This window comes from Fusarium sambucinum, chromosome II (genome assembly GCF_050947815.1).
Source record: "Fusarium sambucinum isolate potato_lamoka chromosome II, whole genome shotgun sequence".
NCBI classification, from domain to species: Eukaryota; Fungi; Ascomycota; class Sordariomycetes; order Hypocreales; family Nectriaceae; genus Fusarium; species Fusarium sambucinum.
In genome coordinates, this window is record NC_139293.1 from 7,332,695 (window position 1) to 7,358,014 (window position 25,320).

The window sequence follows — 25,320 nt, forward strand, 5'->3', positions numbered from 1 at the left end:
GTGTTCCCAGCCCCCGTGCCCCCACCAAAGCTGGATTGATGTCTTAAAGATGACAAGGAAGAGATTGACTTACAGCTAGAAGCAAAAAAAACTGAAGAAAAACTGTCAATACTAGATAGAGAACCAAGAGAGGTCTCGGGAGGTTCTTAAGAGTTTTGAAAAGAGAAAAAACGTTGGGCAGAGAGAAAAGTCGGGTTTCCATGGGATGCTGATGGATGTCTTGCGACTGCTGTGTTGTCACTGCACGGGCAAAGAACAAGGCCAGCGCAAAGTTTGGCTATACCTAGTCGGGTTTAAATCATACGGCCCGTCGGGAGCAAGCTCACCATGACTGATGGCTTGAGCTGTCACAATCACACCTCCGTTTAGAGAATGATGGATATGAATTTGGTCTAGGTAGATGCCTACGAGGCTACTAGTTGTATAGGCTACTCTTGTTTGTAAAGCTTAGGTTGTGTTCAGATGCCCATCTTGGTTTGTAAAGCTCGCTACACCAGTCTTCCTAATTAGAAGGTAATGACGTCTGTCTTACCCGAGACTAGAAGTTCCCACTTATGATTAACAGGGGTCTGAGACATTACCAACCACCTCATGAGCTCACCTAGGCAATCAGCTCAGCTTCCTCTCATGGCTTTGGTGAGCGTTTAGAGATTCGGCTACGAGTTCGAAGTGTCATGCCGACCGTTTCAGGCACTAGAGTTTGTTATCAATTCGACTGTCCGAGGTTTTGTTTGACCTTAATAGACTAAATGCTTTGAACAGGGAGAGAACTCGGGTAGGGAGTAACACAAGAGTCACACAACAGCAGAGGTGCGGTGAGGCATCTAATTCTATACAAACACACTGACCTTCACTAATAGAGAAAGATGAAAATATTAATTCATTGTTAGATCAACTTAATCATAAGTAATTCATCTTCAACTGTCAAATCGGTTTCTCATGCGAACTACATGCAAAAGCAACCTGAACTCGGCTTACACTAGCTGAAGTGGCATCACCGACCCACTGACAGCTCCAATGCTGTACAAATAGAGCATGTTCTGCAAGGGCGCGTTGTAATTAATGTATCTCATACTACTTCATGCAAGGTACATGCAACATAAACACAAAATAGATTGGAAAAGAGACCAGGATTGTATCCATGGTTGGTGTTTGATATGTCTGTCTCAGTCTTTGAGAGGTTGGCTATCAAAGCGTCGGGTTCCCTCTGCGTCATGGTAGTAAGGCCAACACGACGGTTAGACGAGAAACACGGTCTCCCAGTCTTTTAGAATGATTTTATATTGGCGAACAGGTAAAGATTAGTTATGGGTTCCCCTGTTAAGATCAATGCTGGGCAGTCTGATTTTCTCTTTACTTCAAGGGATGAAGTAGATAGTGGCTGGCTGGCCGGCTTGGACCACCAGCGGTTTGATTAGTTAATTAGCTGAAAACAGTTCAAACTTCCAGCCATGCATAAACGGCTTTCCTAATAAAAAAATAATTTACGCCGCCTCGTATTCAACGTCTCTTTTTGGGTTCATTTACAACTAACTAACGTCAAAACGGTTTCCACGGGCAAGACGGGGCACTCGTTGAATTGAGTTTGACATTTCAGACTACTTAGCTCAATTGACGATTAATCACGTGACCGTGCCTTAGTCGTGTCTCTGTAAGCCTGAGATAATCAACCAATCTTGCATGCATCCCCACAATTTGGAACTGTCCATCATTGACCAATCCGCTGAGCAATGATGACAAAGTTAATGGGCAATGGCAAAACACAATTAGCTATATCTTGTCAGCGTTTTTCAATCAACTTCAAATTTAATACAGGTATCTTCTCGTGAATTCGGTGAATTCGTCTATATATGTTTCGTTCCGGTCCCTCGATTGCGATTTTCGTCGCTGCAGTTTCCATCCTCATCATCATCTATTCACCAGCAAACAGCTACATCAACCACCTTCAACAGCTCACCACAAACTTCATCTTCACAAACAAAACATCAACAACAGAAGCAGCTCATCAGAGCCAAATGATCAACGCTGCAAAGAACATGTCCAAGTCACTCCGCCAAGCAAAGATCACTCCCCACCGTTCCAGCAACAGGGGTCACAGCGACCATGGCTGGCTCAACACATACCACTCGTTTTCTTTTGCCGACTGGTATGACCCAAAGTTCACTCACTTTGGTTCTCTCCGCGTCCTCAATGAGGATCGTGTAAAGGCAAACTCGGGTTTCCCCACGCACCCTCACCGTGACTTTGAGATCTTCTCTTACATCATTGGAGGAGAACTCACACACCGAGACTCAATGCTCACCAAGGGTAAGGAGGGAGGCCAGTCCGACAAGTTCTTTCGCATGAATCGAGGAGATGTCCAATTCACTACTGGTGGAACTGGCATCGCCCACTCTGAATTCAACGAGCACAAGTCCGACACTGTGCACTTTCTGCAGATCTGGGCCATTCCCTGGAAGCGCGGCCTGGTTCCCCGATACCACACCCGCCACTTCAGCGATGAGTCCAAGAGACAGGGCTTTGTCAAGATTCTGAGCCCTCTGAAGGGCGGCGAGGATGCTACTGCCCAGCAGGAGAAGGTTGCCGAGCCCGTCATTCCCGACACCATCCCCATCCACGCCGATTTTGTCATGGGAGCTGGTATCATCGAGCCAACCAACAAGTTCGAATGGACAGTCGGAGGAGGCGCTACTGAGCAAACCAAGAGAAAGGTTTACGTGCACGTTCCCATGACCAAGGGAGGAAAGGCCAAGATCCGTCTGGATGGCCGCGAGGATGCTGAGATCTTCGAAGGCGACGGCGCCTTTATTGAGGGCGTCAATGCCGGAGATAAGCTCGCAGTGGAAAGCATTGGTGAGGTAGAGGCAGAGGTTGTTGTTTTGGACACTGCCTAAGCACAAAATGTCCAGTCATGACTTGGTCGAGGATTTCCTATTCGTATACCATAGATGGGCGAGCGATATCGCCCGAGAGAAGTCTCTGAATGTATTTAGCGTGGATTAGTAAAACTGATTTTTTTTCTATTTTAAAAATCTCTTAATTCCCCTCTGACCTAAAATAGTGATGTGTGTAACCAACAAGTGGAGGCATAAAATGACCCAGGCAACACGGTTGTGAACGAGATCGACAAGGGCTGACGGTTGTTGTCCCAATTAAATCCGCAGTGGAGAATAATTTGAGCTCGTTCTCAGGACCTACAAGACGAGAACAAGGTTCGTTTATCCAACAGTGTAAGGAAAACGACATCATAGCCATAAATGATGGCCGAATCTTTTGTATGCTTTAGAGCGTTGCCGAGCACTTGAGGGATCCACGACTGACGTTGGTCTGCCGAGCCAGTAGCTATACCTGCAATGTAAATGAATAGTCCACTATCGGATTGGACGAGAAAGAGTGAGGACAAGTAAGATGGCCAGGGGGGAAATCGATATATCTGATATCGGGGGGAAAGAATTGGGTGTTGTTAATTGATATTGAAGCCTGTTTAATAAAGCCGATGGGCCAATATCGTGACGCTGAATCCAGTCTTCCAAAGTAGGGTCCTGGATTTGTTCGCCGAGTGAAACGGTAGGATTTTGGTGCGAGACGGCTTTGTGAGGAGATTGTGTAGAGGTCAGGCCAAAAAAAGGCGGTGGATGTGCGGTGGATGTGTGGTCGATGAATGTAAGACCCAATAACAAAATAGAAACACGAGAATAACCACAGACCATAGGTAGACAACATGGGGTCATACATGAGATAAAAGAAGTAATCACAATGGGTGCTCTTAATATGCCACATCTGATACCTTTCGAAACAAACATTGGTAAATATTGGACTAACTGACAACTTGGCTAGCGGCTGTTATTGAGAGTAAACTATGAGTTCTAGGCTCATCAGAAGGAAAAAATGATGAAAGCCACAATCGGAGCCAAGGCGGAGGTCTCAGGTCAGTAATCAACCCCTTTTGTTATCCGTCATCTGTTTCTCTAGGTACCTAGGTAGGCATAAAGGTGAGCGATGGATTTGCATGATACTTCAATATAGGTAGTATTGAGGTAGGAGGTAGGATGGATTAAATATCTGATGTCACTGTAGTAAGGATTCTCGGAAGGAAGCGAAGAACGTCGATCAATGGCAAGGAATAACCCCTCCGATCGGGCATGTCACAACGTGGACAGAGCTTGAGGGTCCTTGGCTCATCACCGCCAAGTCGAGTCTCCAGAGGTTAGACCCTTGTTAACAGTGGCGATCAATTTCCTCTCAGGGGTTCCATTTGGTAAAGGAAGCCAGTATCTGTCCAGCATTCATCAGCAGTGACAATACCTAGGTAGATACCTAGTAGCTTCCCCTCAGAGTATCAGAAAAATTAACCGCTGAAATTATAAGAGACGAAAATAGTAAGACACTTTATACTTCTTAGAGTATAGTTCTTAGACTACTTATTTTTATACCCCAAGACTAAGGAGGCCATTTTTCCTGCTACGCAGTAGCTTCCATCCATCCAATGGATATTTACGCTATAATTTTAGCCCTACAGCGATGACTCGAACTGTAACAAAATGCTATTGGTCAACCGAGATGCAGGAACCGCTAGCCGCATCGCTTAGTTAGCTCACGACTCCACGGGAAAGCTGGACACAAACAGGGGTAAGAGCCCAAGAACCAACAACGAACAAAGTTACAACCAACCTCTAACTACAGCTTCTTTCTTCATCACTCGGGTTCCCCTTAGGCTTTTCTAGTTTTTTTTTTTTTTTTTTTTTTTTTTTTTTTTTTTTAAAAAAAAATAAAAAATTAAGTCAAGGCTTTAGGTTCAAGTTCAAGAAGTTCCTGTTGATATACTACGGGTCACTCAGCAATACAGTTCAACTTTCAGTCAAAAGACGTGGTCAAGCTCAGCTATTCATCCATGTCAACTTGATCTATCTTTGCCGGAAATACTTAACCTTGTTTTAAATCCTTATACCCACAGTTAGAAGGCCCCTTGCAGTCTTAGCCCTCACCGGAAACCTCCCAACGTTGACACCGCGTTCAGGAGGATATCGCCCGTCCACGGAGTTTCGATACATTTGATTCTCTTGCCAAGATCAAATCTCCATCACTCCGACTCGTAGCGTCAAGAAATGGTATCATTTATTCATCTTAGCCTTATCTCTAATCTCTATTCTCCCCTTGGCGTATCGGTTACACGGCTCAGCTGCCCATTTTTCAATAGTCCCTCGCTTTCGACCAACGCTTAGCCTGTTCCTGAAAACGATAGTCTACTAACTAACAACTTCAGCTGTCTAAACTGCACAAACGTGTAGCCTCTTAGACCTAACCTCTCTTACTTCTTTCTCTAGCGGAGATTGCTTCTTGTAGCGCGGCCGACATCAAGCTGTCCCATCGAGAACCCTAAAAGTCCATGTCGAAACCGCACCTCTCTAGTGAGAAGAGTATTGACTATGCCCAAGATAGGCAACTTCCGGCCCATATGGCTGCCCGGGTTTCAGCAGCTTGACCAACAGTGGACAGGAGATCGTCCAGTGCGAGCAGCCCCTTGCTCGGAGTAGTGTAGCTCTCTTGATAATATATGGCATTCCCTCCTCTTCTCTCTCGTGCTCTTATTGTTTCCTATCAACTTTGTCGACACTCGATCCCAGTGACGACCTGGTTCTAGGCCCCATTGCAAGCTTTGGTTTGCGTCCTTTCTTTGATCGCGATACCATCACACATTCTTTACCGGCCTTGGCCACTTTACAGTCTTTCACGCAATACAGTCTTTTGATCAGTCACTATGGATCTGTCTTCTATCCCCAACAATCTTCCAGTCATTGCTCCCGTCATTCAGGCCTTCGGCCTCAATGGCTACTGGGTATGTACACTGTCGCAACCATAAAGAACCGTTAACTAAGTATATCTCCTACCTAGGGTCAACGCGGGTTTGAGCCCCTCAAAGCCTACTGTGACTCTCACCCTGAATACATCACACTCTCTTTCGTGAACCAAGCTCCCGAGCACAGTGACTCGAATCTTCCCGGAACCAACTTTGCTGGGCATTGTGCAGGCGGCACCTATGAAGACTCCCATCTCCTCAGCGAATGCTATACCATCAAGGAAGGAATTCCGTACTGCAGGGATCGTGGTGTCAAAATTCTACTGAGTATCGGTGGTGTTTATAACGAGGCAGGAAGTAACTACAAGGTGACCAACGACGACAAAGGCCGAGAGTTTGCCGACTTCCTCTACAAGGCGTTCGGCCCTTACAATGAGCATTCGGGTACTATTCGCCCCTTCGACAGTGTCGATGAAGATGGCAATACTGTTCATGCTGCAGTTGATGGTTTCGATTTTGATATCGAACATGATCTTCGTAAGTGATTGAGTAAGACATCTTCTAAAGTTGAACATTCGTTAACAATTGAAAGCCAATGGCCCTTACATCGCCATGATCAACCGACTTCGCGAACTCGACGAAGGAATCACTATCACTGGCGCGCCTCAGTGCCCAACTAGTGAGGAGTACTTTTACATGAAGGAGATGATCCAGTCGGCCAAGTTCGATGCCCTGTTTGTGCAATTTTACAACAACCGCTGGTGTGATGCCGTTTCAGAAGATCTTGAGGGTGAAGGCTTCAACTATGAAAAGTGGGTGGATATCATCGAAGACAGTGATTGCAGCAAGGATGCCAAGCTGTATGTCGGTCTCCCTGCTAGTGAAGAAGCCGCACCAGGTGGCGGTTATCTTGGGCCAGAAGATCTGAAGGATCTTGTCTGTGAACTCACGACAAAGTCTCATTTCGGTGGTGTTTCTCTGTGGGATCTCACTCGTGGAGAGGAGAACATTGTTGACGGAAAGAGCTACAACGAACATGTCATGGATGCTCTCAAGTATGGCTGTGCCCCTGTGCCAGTTCCTACTACCACCACCAGCGCCATGACTACAACCACTGAAGAGGCTTCCACCTCCACCGGCGTCACGACAACTGAAGCATCCACAGTTGATACTACCACTGCATCTGATGTTTCTACAACTTCTGGTGCTTCATCGACGGAGGATGCTACTTCGACTGACACCACCGCCGTCTCTGATGTATCTTCAACTGATGATGCCACAACTACCTCAGCCATTTCTGCTACCACCAACAGCGATGCCACCACTTCTATTGACGCCACCACTTCCGCCGATGCCACTGTTTCTACTGATGCTGTATCAACTGATGTTGCCTCAACTGATGCTACTATTTCAACTGTTGGTGCTTCTACCGACGCTACTGCCTCAACTGACACTACTGCTTCAGCTGACGCTGCTTCTACTGATGCCGCTGCATCCACAGAGACAGCTACTAGTGCCGGTACAAAAACTTCCAGCTTCATCACCGAGTCTACCACTGGAACATCTGCCACATCCACAGAAACTTTAGCTGACACCACTATGACTCCAACAACTGACAGTGCCTTGACAAGTGATGCCCTCTCTGGTACATCTGACGTCTCTGCGACTGTTGATACTTCTGCTACTACTGGAGCAGCCTCTAGCTCAACTGTCGATTCCCCCATTAGCAGCGACACTGCTAATGGCACTGCTGCGACGACCGATGTTTCGAGAGCTACAGAGTCGACCGCTTCGACCACAAAGCCTGAGCCCGCGACTTTTGCGACCGCCTATAGCACTCCCCGAGGCTGGAACACTACATCAACGGGCGCCGCTGCCTACACACAGACATACGGTAGTCCTTCTACCCTTGTTTATTCTGGCTCTCTTACCACAAAGGGATCGCCTGCCTACACCAACTATCCCGGAAACTCAGATGCTGTTAGCATGACTACCAGCACCATCTGCACTACGCGAGTCCACACCGTCACCAAGTGCCCCCGTGAGGTTGTTGACTGTCCCTATGGATCTGTCATAACTGAGACTATTCCCTTGTACACTACCGTCTGCCCAGTCACTGATAAAGCTAAGCCTACTGGTTACGCTTCCCAGTATGCTGCTCCTCCCCAGTATGAGACCAGAACTGTCTACACCACAAGTGTCCACACCATCACCAAGTGCGCTCCTGGTGTCGTTAACTGCCCTTACGGATCTGTCACAACTGAGACTGTCCCTGTCTACACTACTATCTGTCCTGTAACAGAGGCTGATAAGCCAACTCCTACTGATGTCCTTGTCAACCATGAGACTAAGACTCTCTACACGAGCCAGGTTCATACCGTCGTCCAGTGTCCCCCTGAGAACCCCAACTGCCAAGTCGGTGCCGTCACTACCGAGATCGCATCATGGACAACAGCCATTGTACCCGTCAAGGAGACCCAGTCCTTTAAGGCTTACAAACCTGTTGCCGAGCTCCCTAAGCCACTAACGGTTGGATCTCATCTCAATGGCACAGTCTACACTAGCGTTGCTGTTCCTCCTGCTACGCTCAAGACAGCAACCAAGCCTGGTGTTTTCGAGCAGGCCAAGCCCACATACAAGCAGCCTGCTCAAGAGCAACACTCTGGCGCTGCGACTCCCACAGGTGGCCACAACGGTGAGGCTCCTATCGATACCTATACGCCCGCGCCCATCACTCCTGTTACTGCTGGCGGCTCTTCGATAGCTGTAGGCCTGACTGCTTTGGCAGGTATTGCACTTCTGCAAGTCCTTGCTCTGTAGTATTGCCACTACGCCAAATCTCCTTTCTGTTGATTCTTCTTTTTCTTTTTCTGGTTAGCAAAACCGGGATCGCTTTACTATACCTTCTTCAACGTAAAGGGCAACCTTTACAACTTCATGCCACTCCAATTATGTTATAATGTGTATAGAACGAATACATAACTACCCATGTTACGGCTAAAACTCAACGATTATATCCAATGTAGTTTATAGAAACAACTGCGATTGTGTATATGACAATGTTTCAGAAAATCTCACCTGATTGTGTTATGTATATGTATATGAAACGCTCTTCTACGCTCAACTAGATGAATCTAAGTTACCGAGTATTCTAACGTTATTTGCTTATCAATTGGCGTTTATCCAATGCGTTGTTTATTTGTCCCTGTCTTTGGTGAACGCTTAAAGTGTCACAGGCTGTTTCTGAATGCAGACAAAAACGTCAGCGGCTGCCACTATATCCCATTTTGTGCCGGATCGTCGCTTTGGGCACCATCCACAAGACAAGCATTGTGCATATCGAAATAACTCGATATAATTCAACATTTGCAATTAAATTGAGTACCCCAATACCTTTTGTAGATTTATCATACCTCTAATTAATACACGATAAGTGTTGCAAGTTTACAAGTAATGCCATATCCTTGACTCCTAATAGCACTTTTATCTCACCGGCTTTATGGTAATGCTTAATCTACTGATTGGTTGATGATGAAGACGTCATTCGATATGAGGGGAAGCTTCTCATTAAAGACAGCCCCGGGCCTACAAAAAGTCCATGGAGTTTGGTGAAGGTGACGAATATTTAGGGCAGTGCTTGATTACCCTGACAAGGTGCTTAATGATAGGCCGTAGAGAGATAGCCGATGTATGGTGGATGCTACAGTATTGATCATTCAAGCTCAGATTAACTATCAGACTACTTTATTCTGTATCCGTATTCCAGTCGTGGCTGATCCTGAATGTGTCGGGTCAGCTCTTCATCTCCACCTGGCGTGAAGCTCTAAAACTAGGTACCTAAGTAGGTGCTGCCCCTCGTTAACCTAACGGAACTTCCCTGCCTACCTGTCACTCTATCGTCTTGCCTTGTCTGTAGCGACGACGTTGTTTATAATCGACTAGAACAAACTTGACGGATACATCAACCAAGATATTCTTGATCCGTTCACTTTATTCTTTTCTCCCCTACTACACGACTTCGATCATCGCCAACAAGTCCAAAGAATAGCATATACCCCCAAAATCTTGGCATTGGTCAAAACAACCCCTGTTATCTACACTACAGCGCGCTACCTTGCTGCACATCCAGTATCTGGCCCCTTATCCTCGATTGTTCCCCGCCTCGATTCGGCTGGCATAACGTACAGTTGCTTGGTGCGCTCGGTCCATTGACGAGACGTTGACCAAGATGTCTGAGACTGGCGATAGGTGAGTTGAGTGATAACTTAGTGATACTGTTGTCGCAGCACCAAGTAAAGCATCCCGCATTCATCTTGGCATGTCAGGTTGATTCGCCATTCCTGTTGCACGCAAATGCGTCTATGCAGACCCAGCTTGGCCAGTCTCCAGTCCACATCAGACATTGGATGCTTCTCTTTTTATTTAAACTTAGCTTCCCCTCCGATTCTAGGCTGGCCTTGCCCTGGGCTGTTTGACCAACACCAACCACCCCAGTATCAAAGTCGTTCCACCTACTGACCGCTGTTTATCTTTTATCTTCAGCATCCACAAGCGGTCCAAATCCGCTGCCGCCCTCTCTCTCTTGCGGCGTAACAATACTCGAGACGAAGAGTCTGGTTCCGAAGACGGGAGGCTTCGGCAAGCTCCTTCATCCTCGAACCCGGCCTTGACCCCGATCAACCCCATGGCGCACCAACAGAGCCCCCGCGGCCACGCCGCCAAACAGTCCGTTTCCTCGGCTGGCCTCTCTCCTACGGTTTCCAACCCATCTCCATCAAAGCCTCAGCAGGTCCTCACATCACCCACTGCCGATAAGAGCACCGCAAGCCTCGAGCAGTCTGTTCGCAAGTTTAGATTTGTCGAGGCCCTACGAAGCGGCGACACATCATCCATCTCCCGCGCCATTCGCGAAACCGCCGAGAATGCCCCCCGCCCGAGCATTTCCTCTGTAAACGGCTCCTCTTCAGGCGCCCTTGACGATACTACAATCCTTCACCTGGCTATCCAGTGTGCTGAATTTCCCGTCATTGAATACGTCTTGTCCGATGGACAGGGATCGATCGATGTCAATGCTCGTGACAAGGATGGAAACACCCCGCTTCACTTGGCCGCAATCCAGGGCAGGACCACAGTTGTGAAGCTTCTCTTGGAACAAAAAGATATCAATGATGCTATCGCCAACGCCCAAGGTAAATTACCACTGGATGTAGCGCGAAACCCTGAAATCTTCCAGCTTTTGCAGCTCTCAAGATCGCTTTTTGCCGAAGCCAAGGTCAAGCAAGTCCAGGAGCTGATCGCGCGGGGCAATTATGCCGCACTTGCTGGCGTTCTCGAGGAGCACCGCGTCAAGACTGTTCTCGACATCAACAGCCCCGAATTCGCATCCGAGCCTGTCACCGTCCAGACTGGAGGCACTTTGCTTCACGAAGCTGCCCGGAAGAAGAACACCAACCTCATCCAAGTCCTCCTTCTCCATGGCGCCGACCCGTTCCGCCGCGATCGAAAGGGCAAACTACCCCAGTCCGTCACCAGCGACGATGCTACAAAGGGCATTCTCAAGAAATCCCCTGCAGCCGTTGCTGCCCAACGGGGAATCCAGGAGAAGGCAGTGCTTGGACAGGCTGCTTCCCAGGGCACAGCAGGTTCTACCTCCGGCGATCCTCTAGCTGGGCGAGAAGCTCGTGAGATGAAGGGCTATCTCAAGAAATGGACCAATTATAGAAAGGGATACCAGTTACGTTGGTTCGTACTTGAGGATGGTGTTCTCAGTTATTACAAGCACCAGGACGACGCAGGCTCTGCATGCCGTGGTGCCATCAATATGCGGATTGCCAAACTTCACATGAGCCCTGACGAGAAGACAAAATTTGAAATCCACGGCAAATCTTCTGTCAAGTATACCCTCAAGGCAAATCACGAAGTCGAGGCCAAACGATGGTTCTGGGCCCTGAACAATTCAATCCAGTGGTCCAAGGATCAGGCCAAAGAAGAAGAGAAACGGGCAGCTCGTGGTGCTGAGCTTTTGCGGCAAGCCAAGGCTGACCCGAGCACCCTTTCTCTTCAGGAATCTCATAGCGAGGGTACTAGTGTTACGGACCTACGCAGAAACAGCTCTCAACTCCCGAGCAGATCGCTTTCAAAGATCTCTTCGGTTGATCAACGACCGAGCCACGCTAGCCCCGGCACTAGTGGCAGTATTGAAGAAGATGAATTCGTGGATGTCGAGACAGACGCGGGTACCTCGCGAGTACATAAGAACGGAGCACCGACACACAACGACATGGATGATGATGATGACTATGGCGATGACATGAGCCTCCACGAAGAGCCTACCGCCACGAAAGATGCGCTAAATATTACAGCCCAATCAGCCAAGCTTCAGCTCGAAACAATGTCCCATGTTCACCAGGCCCTCCTTAACGAGCTTAACCAAAACCCAAATACACCTCTTTCTGATAACAGCGTATCACAAGCTCTAGGCACCTATGATGGGGCCATTCGAAGTCTATCCACCCTTGTTGCTGATTTACTCCGGATATCAAAGGACCGGGATGCCTACTGGCAGTACCGTCTCGATCGGGAGGCCAATATGCGACGCATGTGGGAGGAGAGTATGGCCCAGGTTGCTCGTGAGCAAGAAGTTTTGGAAGCTCGTGTCGGAGAAGCAGAGAAAAGGCGTAAGGCAACAAAGAGGGCGCTGCGTGAGGTTATCGAAAGCGGCATCCCCGTTGGAGCTGAGCTCCCTATCCAGGACACACATGTGGAAAAGGAGTTGGACGACAGCAGAGAAAAAGAGGACGAGGAGGGACAGTTCGAAGATGCAGCGACCAAACTATCAGCACCGGTACCGGCAACGGCACAGTCTAAGTCACCCACAATGAAGGCTGTCCGAAGGAAACCCACGATTGTTGTAGACTTGTCCGAGAGCGAATCCGAACAAGAAGACGAGTTCTTTGACGCTGTGGACGCCGGCCAAGTTGAGGTATCAGAACTGCCTGCTGATGAGATTCAGCCCAAAAGCCAGGATATCGTTGTGTCCGGCGGAATGGACATCAGCTCCTCTTTCAAGGGTTACGAAAATGGTATTCGAACGAGACTCAAAATGGACGCTGATGACCGACCCAAGATTTCTTTATGGGTAAGTGTGCTATACGTAAACAACATCTTCGTTATACTGACTCTTAGTAGGGTATTCTCAAGTCTATGATTGGCAAGGATATGACCAAGATGACTCTGCCTGTTTCATTCAACGAGCCGACTTCTCTCCTCTACCGCGCTGGCGAGGATATGGAGTATGCTGACTTGCTCGACCTGGCCGCGGATCGAGCTGACTCGATTGAACGGCTCATCTACGTGGCTGCTTTTGCTGCCAGTGAATACGCATCCACGATTGGCCGTGTAGCTAAACCTTTCAACCCTCTTTTGGGAGAGACGTTCGAATACGTACGACCTGATAAGGGGTACCGCTTCTTCATCGAACAAGTCAGCCACCACCCACCAGTTGGCGCGGCCCATGCAGAGGCACCCAAGTGGTCTTACTGGGGAGAATCAGCCGTCAGGTCCAAGTTCTATGGTAAATCTTTTGACATCAACCCCTTGGGCACGTGGTTCCTCAAACTTCGTCCTACCGCTGGAGGCAAGGAAGAACTTTACACGTGGAAAAAAGTTACCTCTTCAGTCATCGGTATTATTACCGGAAACCCAACAGTTGACAACTATGGTGTTATGGAGATTAAGAACTGGACGACAGGCGAGGTGGCTCATGTTGAATTCAAGCCACGTGGCTGGAAGGCATCTAGCGCATATCAAGTATCTGGAAAGGTCACTGATGCTTCCGGCAAAGTGCGCGTCAGTCTCGGTGGTCGCTGGAACTCCAAGCTGTACGCTCGCCTAACACCGGGTTACGAGGCAGCAATCGATGAGTCAAAGGAGAGTGGTGCCGATATGGCACACAGCGGTCTCTCCGACCCCAACCGGGCGTATCTCATCTGGAAAGCAAACGAGCGGCCAACTGGAATCCCTTTCAACTTGACACCATTCGTCTTGACATTCAACCATGTAGATGACCAGTTGCGGCCTTGGCTTCCTCCTACCGACTCTCGTCTCCGCCCTGACCAGCGTGCAATGGAGGATGGGGAGTATGACTTTGCTGCCGAGGAGAAGAATCGCTTGGAAAACGCACAGCGAGCACGTAGACGCCTTCGAGAGGAGCGTGGCGAAGAGTTCGCACCTGCTTGGTTCCAAAAGGCACGCTGTGAGATCACGGGAGAGGAGTACTGGCAATTCACCGGCAAATATTGGCAACAGCGCGAGAAGGCTGGACCACAAGGCGACCCTCAAGCTGCTTGGGAGGGATTGGAGCCCATTTACGAAGACCATGTGGATGAGAATCAGGATACAGTTCAGTATTAGTACTTTTGAGTAGAAAATTGTTAATAGCCTGTTAAAGCGAACGAGGAGAGTCGAAGTGCAAGGTGTACAGCAATCGGTGGAGGAACGTTGTACAAATGAAGGACAAGAAGCGAGTGTATGTTACAATGAGTTATAGTTGTTGGAATGATAACATCATGTTCGTTATTGGTTTGCCGTTATAATTCCCGGACCGAAGAATAAAAGTGTTGAACTGCCGGTCACGGGCTGGTTGATAACTCGGCCCCACGATCGGTAGGAGTCCGAACCTCGGCAAAAAATTAATTAGTTCCTTATTTCGTTACAGCTACAGCACCTTGCTAACCTTAAACTCGTCAGGGGCCGGTTCCGTATGAGTCTCGTCTTTCTTATCAACACCTGTAAAAGCCCGGTGTACAATCTTGACTTTGTTCTCTCTAACCATTTAATATCCTGCTTGTCCTTTAGAACATCAACAACGATTCTCTATTAACAGTGTTAACGCGTTCAATTAACGCGGCGAAGAGCACACAATGACCGTTATCGAGGGAAACGTTAGGCCAACGCTGCTGCGACCGCCAGAGCATGATGAAGATAAGTCTTTGATTGAGAACGTCTTGGACGTTACCGAGCTCAAGGTTCTAGGAACAGTAAGTTGTGCTTTATACCTTCGTTTATATCAGGGTGTATATCGTTGCTACGACACGTACAGCATCACCCATGCTCGGTCAATTCATGATAGAGACAGACAATATTAGCAAAAACAAAATTTAATAATTGACCACAGGACATCTTCACAAACACACATCCTCAATGGCGCCCCCCTGGAGCCCGTGGTATTTATGGCGGCGCCGTCATCGCCCAATGCCTTGCCGCTGCGCAAAAGACAGTTCCAGAGACATTCTTGGTACACTCCCTTCACTGTTATTTTCTCCTTGCTGGCTCGTCCGAGACCCCAATCCTCTACCACGTTGAGCGGGTACGCGATGGCCGCTCATATGCGACACGCACGGTCCAGGCACGACAGAAGGGCGCATGCATCTTTACCACCACTATCAGCTTTGTGCGCCAGGTTAGTCCAGACAAGAAGCAGCGGGAGGTGAGCCATGCGGCGACACTTCCAGAGAACGTAGCTGCACCTGCGGATGATTGGGACGGCGAGCCAGAGTGGGCAAGGACCGGACCCTTTCAGAGTCACAGAATTGAGGTGCTGGGTTCCAATGACCCTAAAGTCAAGCCACAGGACCGCAAGAGCAGACAGTGGATGCGATCGCGACAAAAGATCTCAGCTGCAGGCGGCCACCAAGCACATCTAAATGCTTTAGCCTACATGTCGGATAGCTACTTTATCGGCACCGTCTCCCGCCTCCATGGCCTTTGGCGCTTCCCATTCTCCCCCGAAGAGGTCCCCTCACTAGATGAGAAGACGCAGGAAAAGGTCAAAGAGATGTGTGAGTTTGAAGGCATGGGTTCCAACGTTGAAGACTGGAAGAAGAGAGATCACGTCGGCATGATGGTGAGTCTAGACCACAGCATCTACTTCCACGAGCCGACGGCGGTCAAGGCGGATGAGTGGATGTTTACAGAGACGGAGAGTCCGTGGGCAGGAGATGGCAGGGGCGTTGTTACGCAGAAGATCTTTGGCAAGGATGGAGCCTTGCTGGCGACGTGTTTCCAAGAGGTGAGTCCTGACTTGTTACCTTGTGATATTATGAGTGCACTGACTTTGTGCAGGGCGTTGTTCGACTTAAGAAAGACGGTGGAGAGAAAGCTGCAAAGCTGTAGTTTTTCGTCGTGGCTATATGATTGTCCATTTTGTTTGTTTACTGATACCACAATAATACTATTCCCTTTTCAACTTCTGCTGGTCTGTTTCGATATCCTGTCTCAACATTATTTATGTTCTGTTCAGTTTTTTAATGGAAAGTTGAACATTTCCCTTTGAGTAGGTTGTTCTTCTCAGGCCATCCACACATGACCCTTATTTTCCTAGAAGTCATTACATCATCAAAATTGATGTTATATAACATAAAGATCCATTCACTTCGCATTCACTTCGCATTCCTTTCTGCGATGTGAGTACATGGTATCGTGCTTGGTGCACAATCATGCTCATAAGGACAGTTGTATATTTCTCTCAATAGGTAGGTTGGGATTTTGTTTGTCTATTGACACTAACCTTCTGTTTACCAAGAACAAGTGCAGACCATGTCGTTTGTTTGATTGACCTCAACCCCCAGGTTTTAGTATAAAATATCCCCTCCATCCTGATCGAAATAAGTTTCCTTTTTTTTCTCGTATCCTCAACAAACTGAGTTCTTCCATCTCCTACTTTTTCACTCACACAACCCATACCTGTCAGGTAAGTCTATCATCATATCCTATCCACGCAACTCTGGTTGTCCCCTTCCTCCTTCCACATACGCAAATCTCTTTTGAGACACGTATTCAAAATGTGTCAGGAAATCTTCTCCGTCTACGCTCCCTGTGCCCACTGGGTCTACGAGGGAAAGGTCAAGTGCAATGGTGCTGAGTCCTTGGTGAGTGTCGTCAAGGAACTCCTCAAGAAGAAGGGCTGCGAGCCGCAAACGGACTTGCAGATTATTATCGACTGGTGTCCGAAGTGTAAAGCTGGCTTTGCAAAGATCGTCCGCACACCTGGAACGGTGGTCCCCGCTAGCTATCATAGCCTCTGGGACTCTCGTTTGATGACTCGATACTGGGCAATCAAGTCTCAAATGCAAAGCCCCTGGGCCGTTGCCGCCGAGACTGTCGGCTACCAGGTATTTGCTGGTCTCGAAGAGCTAGAGTACGTGCCAGCTGATCGATTCGATGCCGATGGCAAGCGAGAGGACGGCACCTGGGAGCTTCAGGCCCTGAAGAACGAGGTCCATCGTTTGCGCCCTGACTCCGTCTGGATCAAGGACGATTCATATTCTCGTCAGCTCTCTCATCAGTTGGATTTCTGTCAGCGGGCTCTTGATCTGACAAAGGAAAAGGCGCGTGATCATAGTCAAGCCGAGTAAGTTACTCTCTTGGCTATCCTTTCTTTTGTCGGTTCCGGTTCAGACCAATTACCAACACTAGGTACTACCTATGTAGGTAGGTAATCTAGACAAAAATACAAAAGACAGAAAAAAAAGACATAAAGAATCCAATCACGTATAAATACAGAATACAATTATCCAAAAATAGAATTAGACTCTTTCCCACTATTTATCACGTTTTGAGGCAAGGTGATGTTTGTTATGTCGTGACATGAATCTTGACCCGAGCTTTGCATATATATATCACAGGATAATTTACAAATATCTTCATTTTGCCTTGTTGATTATCAATCAATTGCGGCTATATCTATCTCCAATTTTGTATGCAACAAGCTTTGTGCATAGAAGGGACAAAGTCCGGATATTTGACAGCGTCATTACATGATATCTAGATGCTATCCACTATTAAGCTACATAAATAAATAGCCTAAGAACCATGGTCTAAGTAGCATAAGCTAGCCCACTAATTTCGTCGGGCTCTTATGCTTCTAACGATGCCACTGAAGTCTCCACGTTCCTACCGCTAAAACTGACGGCCAAGAATGTTGTTTCTAGTTTCTGGAGGGGACGCGAACCAATGAAATTACCTATTTAGCGGCGCGGTCAGTGCCGTCTAACCGTCAAGTCTTGGCTTCCACTGTGATCCATTAATTAAACCGGCTAGCAACTCCTCAAAACTTAGTATCGTCTTGTTGGTCGTCTCCCTTTTCCCTTCTAATCTATCTAGTCCTGGCGATCGGACATCGTGGGATTAAGCTTATTCTTGGTTATTTCCCCTCATTCGTTCATTCATTTCGTTGTTATTCGTTTTGTTCTTATTTCCATTCATTCTTTATCAGCAAATAATCTCGGATACGCGTGCTAGAGTTTGATTCATTAATCTTCAGGACGACATAGTATTCGAGTCACCAAGGTTTCAGTTTATCACAACCCTGTTCGTTATCAATTGAAACCAGGATCATGCGTACTTTTACTATTCTCGCTTCTCTTACTATAGGAGCTTCTGCTGGCACAGTCTCTGCTCCTTTCGTGAAGCATGGCTTTCACCATGGCGCCTCCATCGACAAGCGCGATACTCTAAATCTAGAGGCTCTGAATAACATCACGGGAGGAGGATACTATGCAGAGTTCCAGATTGGAACGCCACCTCAAAACATCAGCTTCCTTCTTGATACTGGTAGTAGTGATACTTGGGTCAACTCAAACAACACCGATCTCTGCCATAGCCAGGAGGCGCAAAAGAAGAATGGATACTGCATGACTACTTGTAAGCTCTTATCCTTGTTACGAATGAAAAATAGTACTGACAGTCCATAGTCAAGCCTCAAAACAGTCGCACATTCAAGGTTGTGGACCGCGATGGCTTTGATATTCGATATCTAGACACTCGTCGAATCGAGGGTGACTATTTTAATGATACTGTTACTATCGACGGCAAGGCTGTCAAGCAGCAGCAGCTCGGTCTTGCGGCCAAGTCTGTTCGCCCAACTGGAATCATGGGCTTGGGCTTTTCTGCAAACGTTGCTACCAACAAGTCTTACCCTGCCATCGTTGACAATATGGTATCTCAGGGTCTCATCGATACAGCTGCATACAGTCTCTGGCTGGTAAGTCAACTCAGAGGACTTGTCCAATCATCTCTAACCAAGCATAGAACGACCTAGATTCTGATCAAGGAACCATTCTATTTGGTGGCATCGATACCAAGAAGTTCTATGGCAAACTTGCCACCCTTCCTCTGTTACCCGAGTCCGCCAAATCCCTGAACGTCACCTCCTTCAGCGTTTCATTGCAGGGCCTTAATGTCAGAACGCCAAAGAATTCAGATGGCATCAAGATGGATAGCCTCAAGAAGAACACAGTCGCTATTCTCGACTCTGGATCCACCGTCTGTCTCTTGCCCGATCCCCAGGTCAACGAAATCTACAAGGCCTTTGACGTTCTCAGTGTGAGAGATGTCCCCATCCCTTTTGTAGACTGCGGGTATGGAAAAGACAAGGGCGAAGGCATCACATTTGAGTTCCAGTTCGACAATAAGTCGATCTCTATCCCCATGAGCGAGATGGTCGTCAACGCCTTTCCCGATAACCAGGATCTTTTCAAGGATCCCCGCCTCGACTACTACTTCAAGGACTGGGATGGTGTCTGCATGTTTGGCATTTCTCCCGCAAGCACCTACGGTGTCGGTACTTCCAGCTTTGCTATACTTGGCGACACGTTCCTACGCTCTACTTACGTCGTCTACGATCTGGCCAACAAGCAAGTGGCTATTGCCGAGGCTGTTCACGGTAATAACGGATCAAGTGTCGTTGAACTAAAGGCAAACTCCAAGCTACCAGCCGTCTCTGGAGTTCCAGGTAAGTTTTCAACGAATCGTCTTTCTCGTCCTGTTTATTGTGGTCTAACGCTTTCACAGAGCCCGAGAATGCTGCTGGCCATGTTTCCCCTGCTTCATTGGTGGCCCTCATCGTCTCTGCGGGCATTGCATTGACTCTTTTATAAGCATTTCCATAAACTCTGTCCGGTATATGCGGATAGAACGCATCAGATATTGGTGCGGATTTGTAGATGCAACGATACGGAAAGGATTTCTGGCATTTATGGTACATCTTGTATATATAGTATTATACCCCTGTACACAAAGCTACTATTCGTCAAATTGCTACGTTACACCAGCATAGATGGTCCTTAGACAAGTCTGCCTCTGCGAAAGAGAGCATAATAGGGCCTTTTGAACCACCCCAGTCTTTAGTATTACCGCAAGCCATTGCCATTCTTCAATCTATGCCTCGGTGTGCGACGCACGAAAGCTCCCTTAACGCCAAATCCAGCTATATTCCCGAACAGTGCAAATCACACGACGCAAGTCGAGTTCCAAACTAGCCCAACTTGTTATACCGTTCCCGTGCTTTGTCTTGCACCGTATTCACGTAATCTGCGTAAGTGTTCTTTGTCTTGCGCTCAGCCAGCTGGGCCGCATCACCCAAATTACCACCCTCCGCACCCAGTCCAACGCCTTCTTGGTAAGCGTTTGTCTCGATGGCTTCAGTTCGCCCATCTCCATTGGCTCCTAGGCCTGCGCCGGTAGACCAACCCATCTTGGCCAGCATGCCTGCTCCCTTGGACTGGGCAGGCTTCGGAGCCGGCGCCGCATCTTCAGCCTTGGGGGCAGATTTGGGTTTCCCTTGCGGTGCGGTTGTGGGTTTGGTGGGTTGGTTGTAAACGGCTCGCCTCTCCTTAGCACGGTCACGATATTGCGAAGTTGCAGCTGCAGCGTCGGTGTTCTCCCGTGCCTGTTTCTGAAGTCTCTTGTCGCGTGCTGCAAGTCTGGGTAATGCAGCTTTGACTTGTCCCTCACTTTCCGTCGCAGTCTTGTGGTTTCGTGATTTTTCATGGATGTTAACTTCATCTACAGACTTGTACTTGCGCATGCAAATCAGACACATCAGTCGATCGCGGTCAACGTAGGAGACTGGAGGTTCCTCTGAAATCGATGCCGGCTGTGTGGAAGTACCAGGCGTACCAGCCTCCTCGGGTGAAGCCTGCTTGTCGGGAGCTGCGAGCTCAGGAGTATCAGGCTTCGCTGACCGGGTGATAGAGATCTTAATGGCGCTCTGAGGCTTGGCTGTATCTGCGCCCGATCCCGAGAGATTTATACGCAGTGGCGTTCGGTTCACATCGCTGAACTCGACCTTACCTGGTCTCGATGATCTCGCTGGTCTGACCTCCTTCTCCTCGCGAAGCTCATTACTCTTCTGCTGCCACATAGCCATACGGCCTGCCATTACAGGAGCAGACTTCTTTGTGGACGAAGCGGCCAGGTTTGCCTCTGCTTTACGTTTCTTCGACTTCTTGTCGTTCTCCTCCTCTTCGCGTGCCTTGGAGAGCCTGCCGCCCTCTGGGGGCTGCTCGGCGACAATCTGCTGACTGGGATAGACATGGTAATCTCTGTAGCGAACACGAAGGCTCGGGTTGAACAGAGGATTGAACGACATGTGCTCGATGGCTGGAACAACCTCTCGCTCTTCGGGCAGGAACACACCCATATGAGTGCTTGCTACCGTCACTGGGCAGGCGGCAACAGTGAACGACCTAGACTTCTGGAATTTGGTCATGGCAGCTGTCGCATCTTCCACAGTCCAAAACTCAGCAAACCCGTATTTGAACGATTCATCAGTGCTGGCATCGCGCATGAGAAAAACTCGATGCAGGGATCCGGGTCTGGCGCCATAGCCTGTTGTGTCACCGGTCGGCGCTGTAGACTTCAGTTTTGGTCCCCCATTTGAGGCATCCTTATCTTTCTCCGGTTTCACAAGCTCCAGACGCTTCATATCGTTCGCAAGCATATCCTCCGTCACGAACGATGCAAGGGGATAGACGACAAGGATTTGTGCAGGTACGTCCGAGGCATCTGCCATGCCGGTGAGGCTCAATTGCCATGCTGGAGCTAGCAAGGCAGTGTCAGCTTTCACTGCTGTCAATTGATATGATTTACTTACCAGCTTGGGGGCCACCACAAATCTTGCATTTAATACGGGTAGAGAAGTTGGAAAAGTCACACTAGCTTCAATTAGCAATTATGCAACTGACGACGAGAGTTGACCTACAGTGGGACAAGTCCAATCAGTACCTGGGATGCAACGGACATCAGTCGCATCACGCGAATCTCGGCTTCGAGCGTAGTGGATGTACGCATCGAATTTCCCTTCTGGGACATCATCAGTGGAATGCGTCATCTCGATAAGGAGCTTTGGATAATGCTCTCTCATGAAAGTAACAGCATGATCAACTTCCTGAAACTGCACAAACGCTCTGCGATTTCCTGTTTGGTTATGTTGGCGACTGATTAAGTATTATCGGCTGTCGAGCATATCTTGCTTACCCTTGGAAGCGGAAACGCGCACGTCTATTGACGGGAACTCGGCGGCAACGGTGTTGCTCAGAATGCTGTCTCGAAGCTACAGGTCCGTAAATTAGTCTTGCGAACTGATACGTCGGCTCATTTCAAAGGATATGTATTTCGTCGCCGATGCCATTTATAGTAAAGAAATAGGGGCGACAAGAACGGCATATGGATAGGTTTTCCAAAGTGATTGCGTTGCCTTTCACGAAACAAAGTAATTCCAGTGTTTGGTTGCTGCGAGAGTTTTGTTCAGACCAGCAGGGTACCAACCTCATTCGACGATATACTGAACGGCAGGCCTTCGAGAATGACGGTATCGCTGGGCTTGCCTGCCTCTCGTGTCGGGCTGTTGGAGCGGCGGTTATTCTGGTAGCTTCCGGGTGGAGATCGGGACCGCGGGTCATCGTTGTCGCGATATCTTCCTCTGCTACCTGATTGCTTGTCTTCCTCGTAACGCCGTCTTCCTTGGTCGCTTTCGTCGACATAGCCATCATCGTACATGTTTCGATAGTCATGTTCATCGCGAGTGTTGTAGCGCGCATCTCGAGATGCGCCACCTCGTTTTGAGTATTCATTGTCGTAGTCCTCGTCGTCCCGGTACTGAGAGTCTCTACCTCTCGAGTCGTTACGGAAAGCTTGCTTAGGTGGAGACCTAGAATGATCTCGCCATCCCATGGGGAAGTTAGCTATGAGGCTCAAATCATCCATGGAGGTCCTTCTCGAGTTCCCCATCTCCGCCTGAGGCGCGGGTTATGTGTTTACCCTGCCGCGATTGGTAGCCGGCATCTCGGTCTTGATATTCGTCGCTTGTGTCCATTGTTTGTTGGTTTGTCCCTTGAGTGATCGTCGCGCACGATAACCTCAGCTTTGAAGTTTTCTTTTGGAAACAAAAAGAGAAAGGCCAACTGATTTCATAAAGCAATAATACATCAATGAGGTGAAAAGATGTTTGCGAATCAAAGTTGAAAAGTCAAGGCTTAGGGAGAAAGTACGTCAGTGGGGCTTAGTCATTCGCGACGGGATCAGCGCTCATGTGCGACTTTGACAGCAACCAGTAGCAATTGATGAATTGATAGAAATAACTTCAAGATACATGTGCATTTATTTTGGTGCAGTGGCTCATATCACCCAGTTTTCGCTTTAAACAATGCTAATTATCGTAGTATAGTTGTACATCCTGACTTCCCAAAGCTACTAGGTAGGTAGGTTAGTAGTTATCATACAAACCAAGCCCACTCTTGCTTGATAGGTTGAGAGTCAATTCTGAGACATAAACTCATACTCTCCCTCTCTGCATTCGTATCCTTCACTACTATATTCAAGTATGTCATTCGAAATGGCGAGTTCACAAAATACTCAAAATGTATGGGAACAAACAGAACAAGACTGCTACGTCGCCTTGACACACGATCACTTAAACCCCCAGGCCATCATGGACCGTGTACGCAGCCCCTCAGCTGGCGCTATTGTTCTCTTTGCAGGCAAGCTCTTGCCCTTGTTCATCTTCCTTCGTTCAACTAGAGTCTGACCTTGAACAGGAACCACCCGCGATAACTTTGCTGGTAAACCGGTCAAGGAATTGCAATACACAGCATATCACCCTCGTGCTCTCAAGTCCATGATGGCCATTGCGAAAGACGTTCGTGACAAGCATGGTCTACGTGGGGTAGCTATGATCCATCGCCTCGGCACTGTTCCTATCGGCGAGGAGAGCATCCTAATCGCTGTATCGTCTCCTCATCGTCAAGCAGCGTGGCGGGCAGGTGAAGAGGCGTTGGAAGAGTGTAAAAACAAGGTTGAGGTATGGAAACGTGAAGAGTTCGAAGGTGAGGAGGGAGTTTGGAGAGCCAACAGGGATGGAGCTATAGGACAGCACGAAATATGACATTTTTGACCGATCACTCTTAATATTGAAGTTGTAAAATTCATGCGCTGAGACTGTGACTTTGCGTCTTTAACTCTTTTACTCCATGCCGAACTGGCGTGCGCTCAAAACACCACCACCAAACAACGTTGAAGCCTATACTCCAGGCGCACCACTATCGCCAAACCCACTCGCTGAAAACCAAAATCATTGCATCACATCGGATATCCCCATCATTGAATCGAATCGAATTGGATATTGCCTTTATGTCTCCATCTTTGGTGTTTCCTTCTGGTAGACCGGTGGTGGTTCTTGCATGAACTCAAAGGGGCAGCGAGGAGGATACTTGGTGCATGTTCCACCATACATCACTATCACTCGTAAGTATAGATCATACAAATCATTGGGTAGTAATTCGGTGGCTTACTAATATGGCCTCGATATGCCTCTGTAAATGTCACTTCGATGCCCAATCCTGGGATATTTATGTCTTCCTGGAATGCAGAAGGATACACGATAATACCGTACTCAGAGTGAAGAACTTGCCAAAAGTTCAGAGGAGGTCTACAGTCTTTGTCAGTTTACCGTTTTAAGATACAGCAGAGCATAGAAACATACCGGAATTGTCCATGCCTTACGCATGCATGAATAAACAAACACACATTCTCAAGAACCAGATGACCGGCATTGATGGCGTCGTCAAGTTGATCTTCTGCAAGATCGTGCACGCGCTGTAATCGGGCCTTGGAGAACCCCATGGCTTTGGACCATCCCTTGGCCATCTCCTCGATGTCTCTCTCTGGCCGCGTTGCCATTGTCGTTGATTGTTGAAGTCGATGCTCGAGGTAATGTTCGGGAATGGTAATGAATAGTATGAGCAATGTTGGAGTTTGAGTGTACACTATACTCAACTTTGTAATAAATCAACTACCAGAGTGTAGAAACCTGCAGGCAAGTGTTTTGATTAACAAGGATTCTGTCAAGGATTTACATTTGTAGGGTTTTTGGGTTTTTGAGGACCTCTTTGGTATAAGTCTGCCTACTGCTTGCCTCGTTGGTCGCATCGCAACAGAAGCGCGAAGGGAAGCCATCAAGGTGCTTCCTTCATCATACCCCAAGGTCCCCAATTGAGCCATCCCCCAATCACGGCCCTCTAAATATTATCGCGGTTTTATGGCTTCACTCGGCGTGGGGTTCATCATGACTTCTGATCAAGAAGGAGGGGCATTCCCGTGAACCCTTATGGCTACTTTCCCCATCTGTCATGAAAACCATCATGGATAGATGTCATACTCTCACATGTTTAGTATTCTCCTCCGAT

General features: G+C 48.1%; 9 protein-coding genes across 9 annotated transcripts; 7 read left to right on the forward strand and 2 right to left on the reverse strand.

The window, feature by feature from the left end:
- Positions 1-1,850: 1,850 nt before the first annotated feature.
- On the forward strand, positions 1,851-2,894 carry FSST1_009338 (RmlC-like cupin domain-containing protein; the record flags this gene model as incomplete). The annotated part of the gene is made up of 1 exon (XM_083226301.1): positions 1,851-2,894. One exon carries the CDS (start codon positions 1,851-1,853, stop codon positions 2,892-2,894), a length of 1,044 nt encoding a protein of 347 aa, XP_083085299.1.
- A 2,864-nt stretch (positions 2,895-5,758) lies between these two features.
- FSST1_009339 (glycoside hydrolase superfamily) lies at positions 5,759-8,617 on the forward strand (the record flags this gene model as incomplete). The annotated part of the gene is made up of 3 exons (XM_083226302.1): positions 5,759-5,836; positions 5,893-6,334; positions 6,390-8,617. 3 exons carry the CDS (start codon positions 5,759-5,761, stop codon positions 8,615-8,617), a joined length of 2,748 nt encoding a protein of 915 aa, XP_083085300.1.
- A 1,408-nt stretch (positions 8,618-10,025) lies between these two features.
- FSST1_009340 (Oxysterol-binding protein-domain-containing protein) lies at positions 10,026-14,209 on the forward strand (the record flags this gene model as incomplete). The annotated part of the gene is made up of 3 exons (XM_083226304.1): positions 10,026-10,045; positions 10,340-12,935; positions 12,986-14,209. 3 exons carry the CDS (start codon positions 10,026-10,028, stop codon positions 14,207-14,209), a joined length of 3,840 nt encoding a protein of 1,279 aa, XP_083085301.1.
- A 509-nt stretch (positions 14,210-14,718) lies between these two features.
- Positions 14,719-15,970, forward strand: FSST1_009341 (thioesterase-like superfamily-domain-containing protein; the record flags this gene model as incomplete). The annotated part of the gene is made up of 3 exons (XM_083226305.1): positions 14,719-14,835; positions 14,973-15,866; positions 15,920-15,970. 3 exons carry the CDS (start codon positions 14,719-14,721, stop codon positions 15,968-15,970), a joined length of 1,062 nt encoding a protein of 353 aa, XP_083085302.1.
- A 668-nt stretch (positions 15,971-16,638) lies between these two features.
- FSST1_009342 (uncharacterized protein) lies at positions 16,639-17,211 on the forward strand (the record flags this gene model as incomplete). Its single annotated transcript, XM_083226306.1, has 1 exon — positions 16,639-17,211. One exon carries the CDS (start codon positions 16,639-16,641, stop codon positions 17,209-17,211), a length of 573 nt encoding a protein of 190 aa, XP_083085303.1.
- Positions 17,212-18,192: 981 nt separating this feature from the next.
- Positions 18,193-19,734, forward strand: FSST1_009343 (aspartic peptidase domain-containing protein; the record flags this gene model as incomplete). Its single annotated transcript, XM_083226307.1, has 4 exons — positions 18,193-18,499; positions 18,550-18,839; positions 18,887-19,589; positions 19,649-19,734. 4 exons carry the CDS (start codon positions 18,193-18,195, stop codon positions 19,732-19,734), a joined length of 1,386 nt encoding a protein of 461 aa, XP_083085304.1.
- Positions 19,735-20,111: 377 nt separating this feature from the next.
- Positions 20,112-22,952, reverse strand: FSST1_009344 (uncharacterized protein; the record flags this gene model as incomplete). Its single annotated transcript, XM_083226308.1, has 6 exons — positions 20,112-21,679; positions 21,732-21,792; positions 21,840-22,054; positions 22,115-22,190; positions 22,406-22,821; positions 22,898-22,952. The coding sequence occupies 6 exons, from the start codon at positions 22,950-22,952 to the stop codon at positions 20,112-20,114; spliced, it is 2,391 nt and encodes a 796-aa protein (XP_083085305.1).
- A 519-nt stretch (positions 22,953-23,471) lies between these two features.
- Positions 23,472-24,020, forward strand: FSST1_009345 (Molybdopterin biosynthesis MoaE; the record flags this gene model as incomplete). Its single annotated transcript, XM_083226309.1, has 2 exons — positions 23,472-23,616; positions 23,674-24,020. 2 exons carry the CDS (start codon positions 23,472-23,474, stop codon positions 24,018-24,020), a joined length of 492 nt encoding a protein of 163 aa, XP_083085306.1.
- Positions 24,021-24,263: 243 nt separating this feature from the next.
- Positions 24,264-24,814, reverse strand: FSST1_009346 (uncharacterized protein; the record flags this gene model as incomplete). The annotated part of the gene is made up of 3 exons (XM_083226310.1): positions 24,264-24,370; positions 24,427-24,563; positions 24,618-24,814. 3 exons carry the CDS (start codon positions 24,812-24,814, stop codon positions 24,264-24,266), a joined length of 441 nt encoding a protein of 146 aa, XP_083085307.1.
- Between the last annotated feature and the right edge of the window lie 506 nt (positions 24,815-25,320).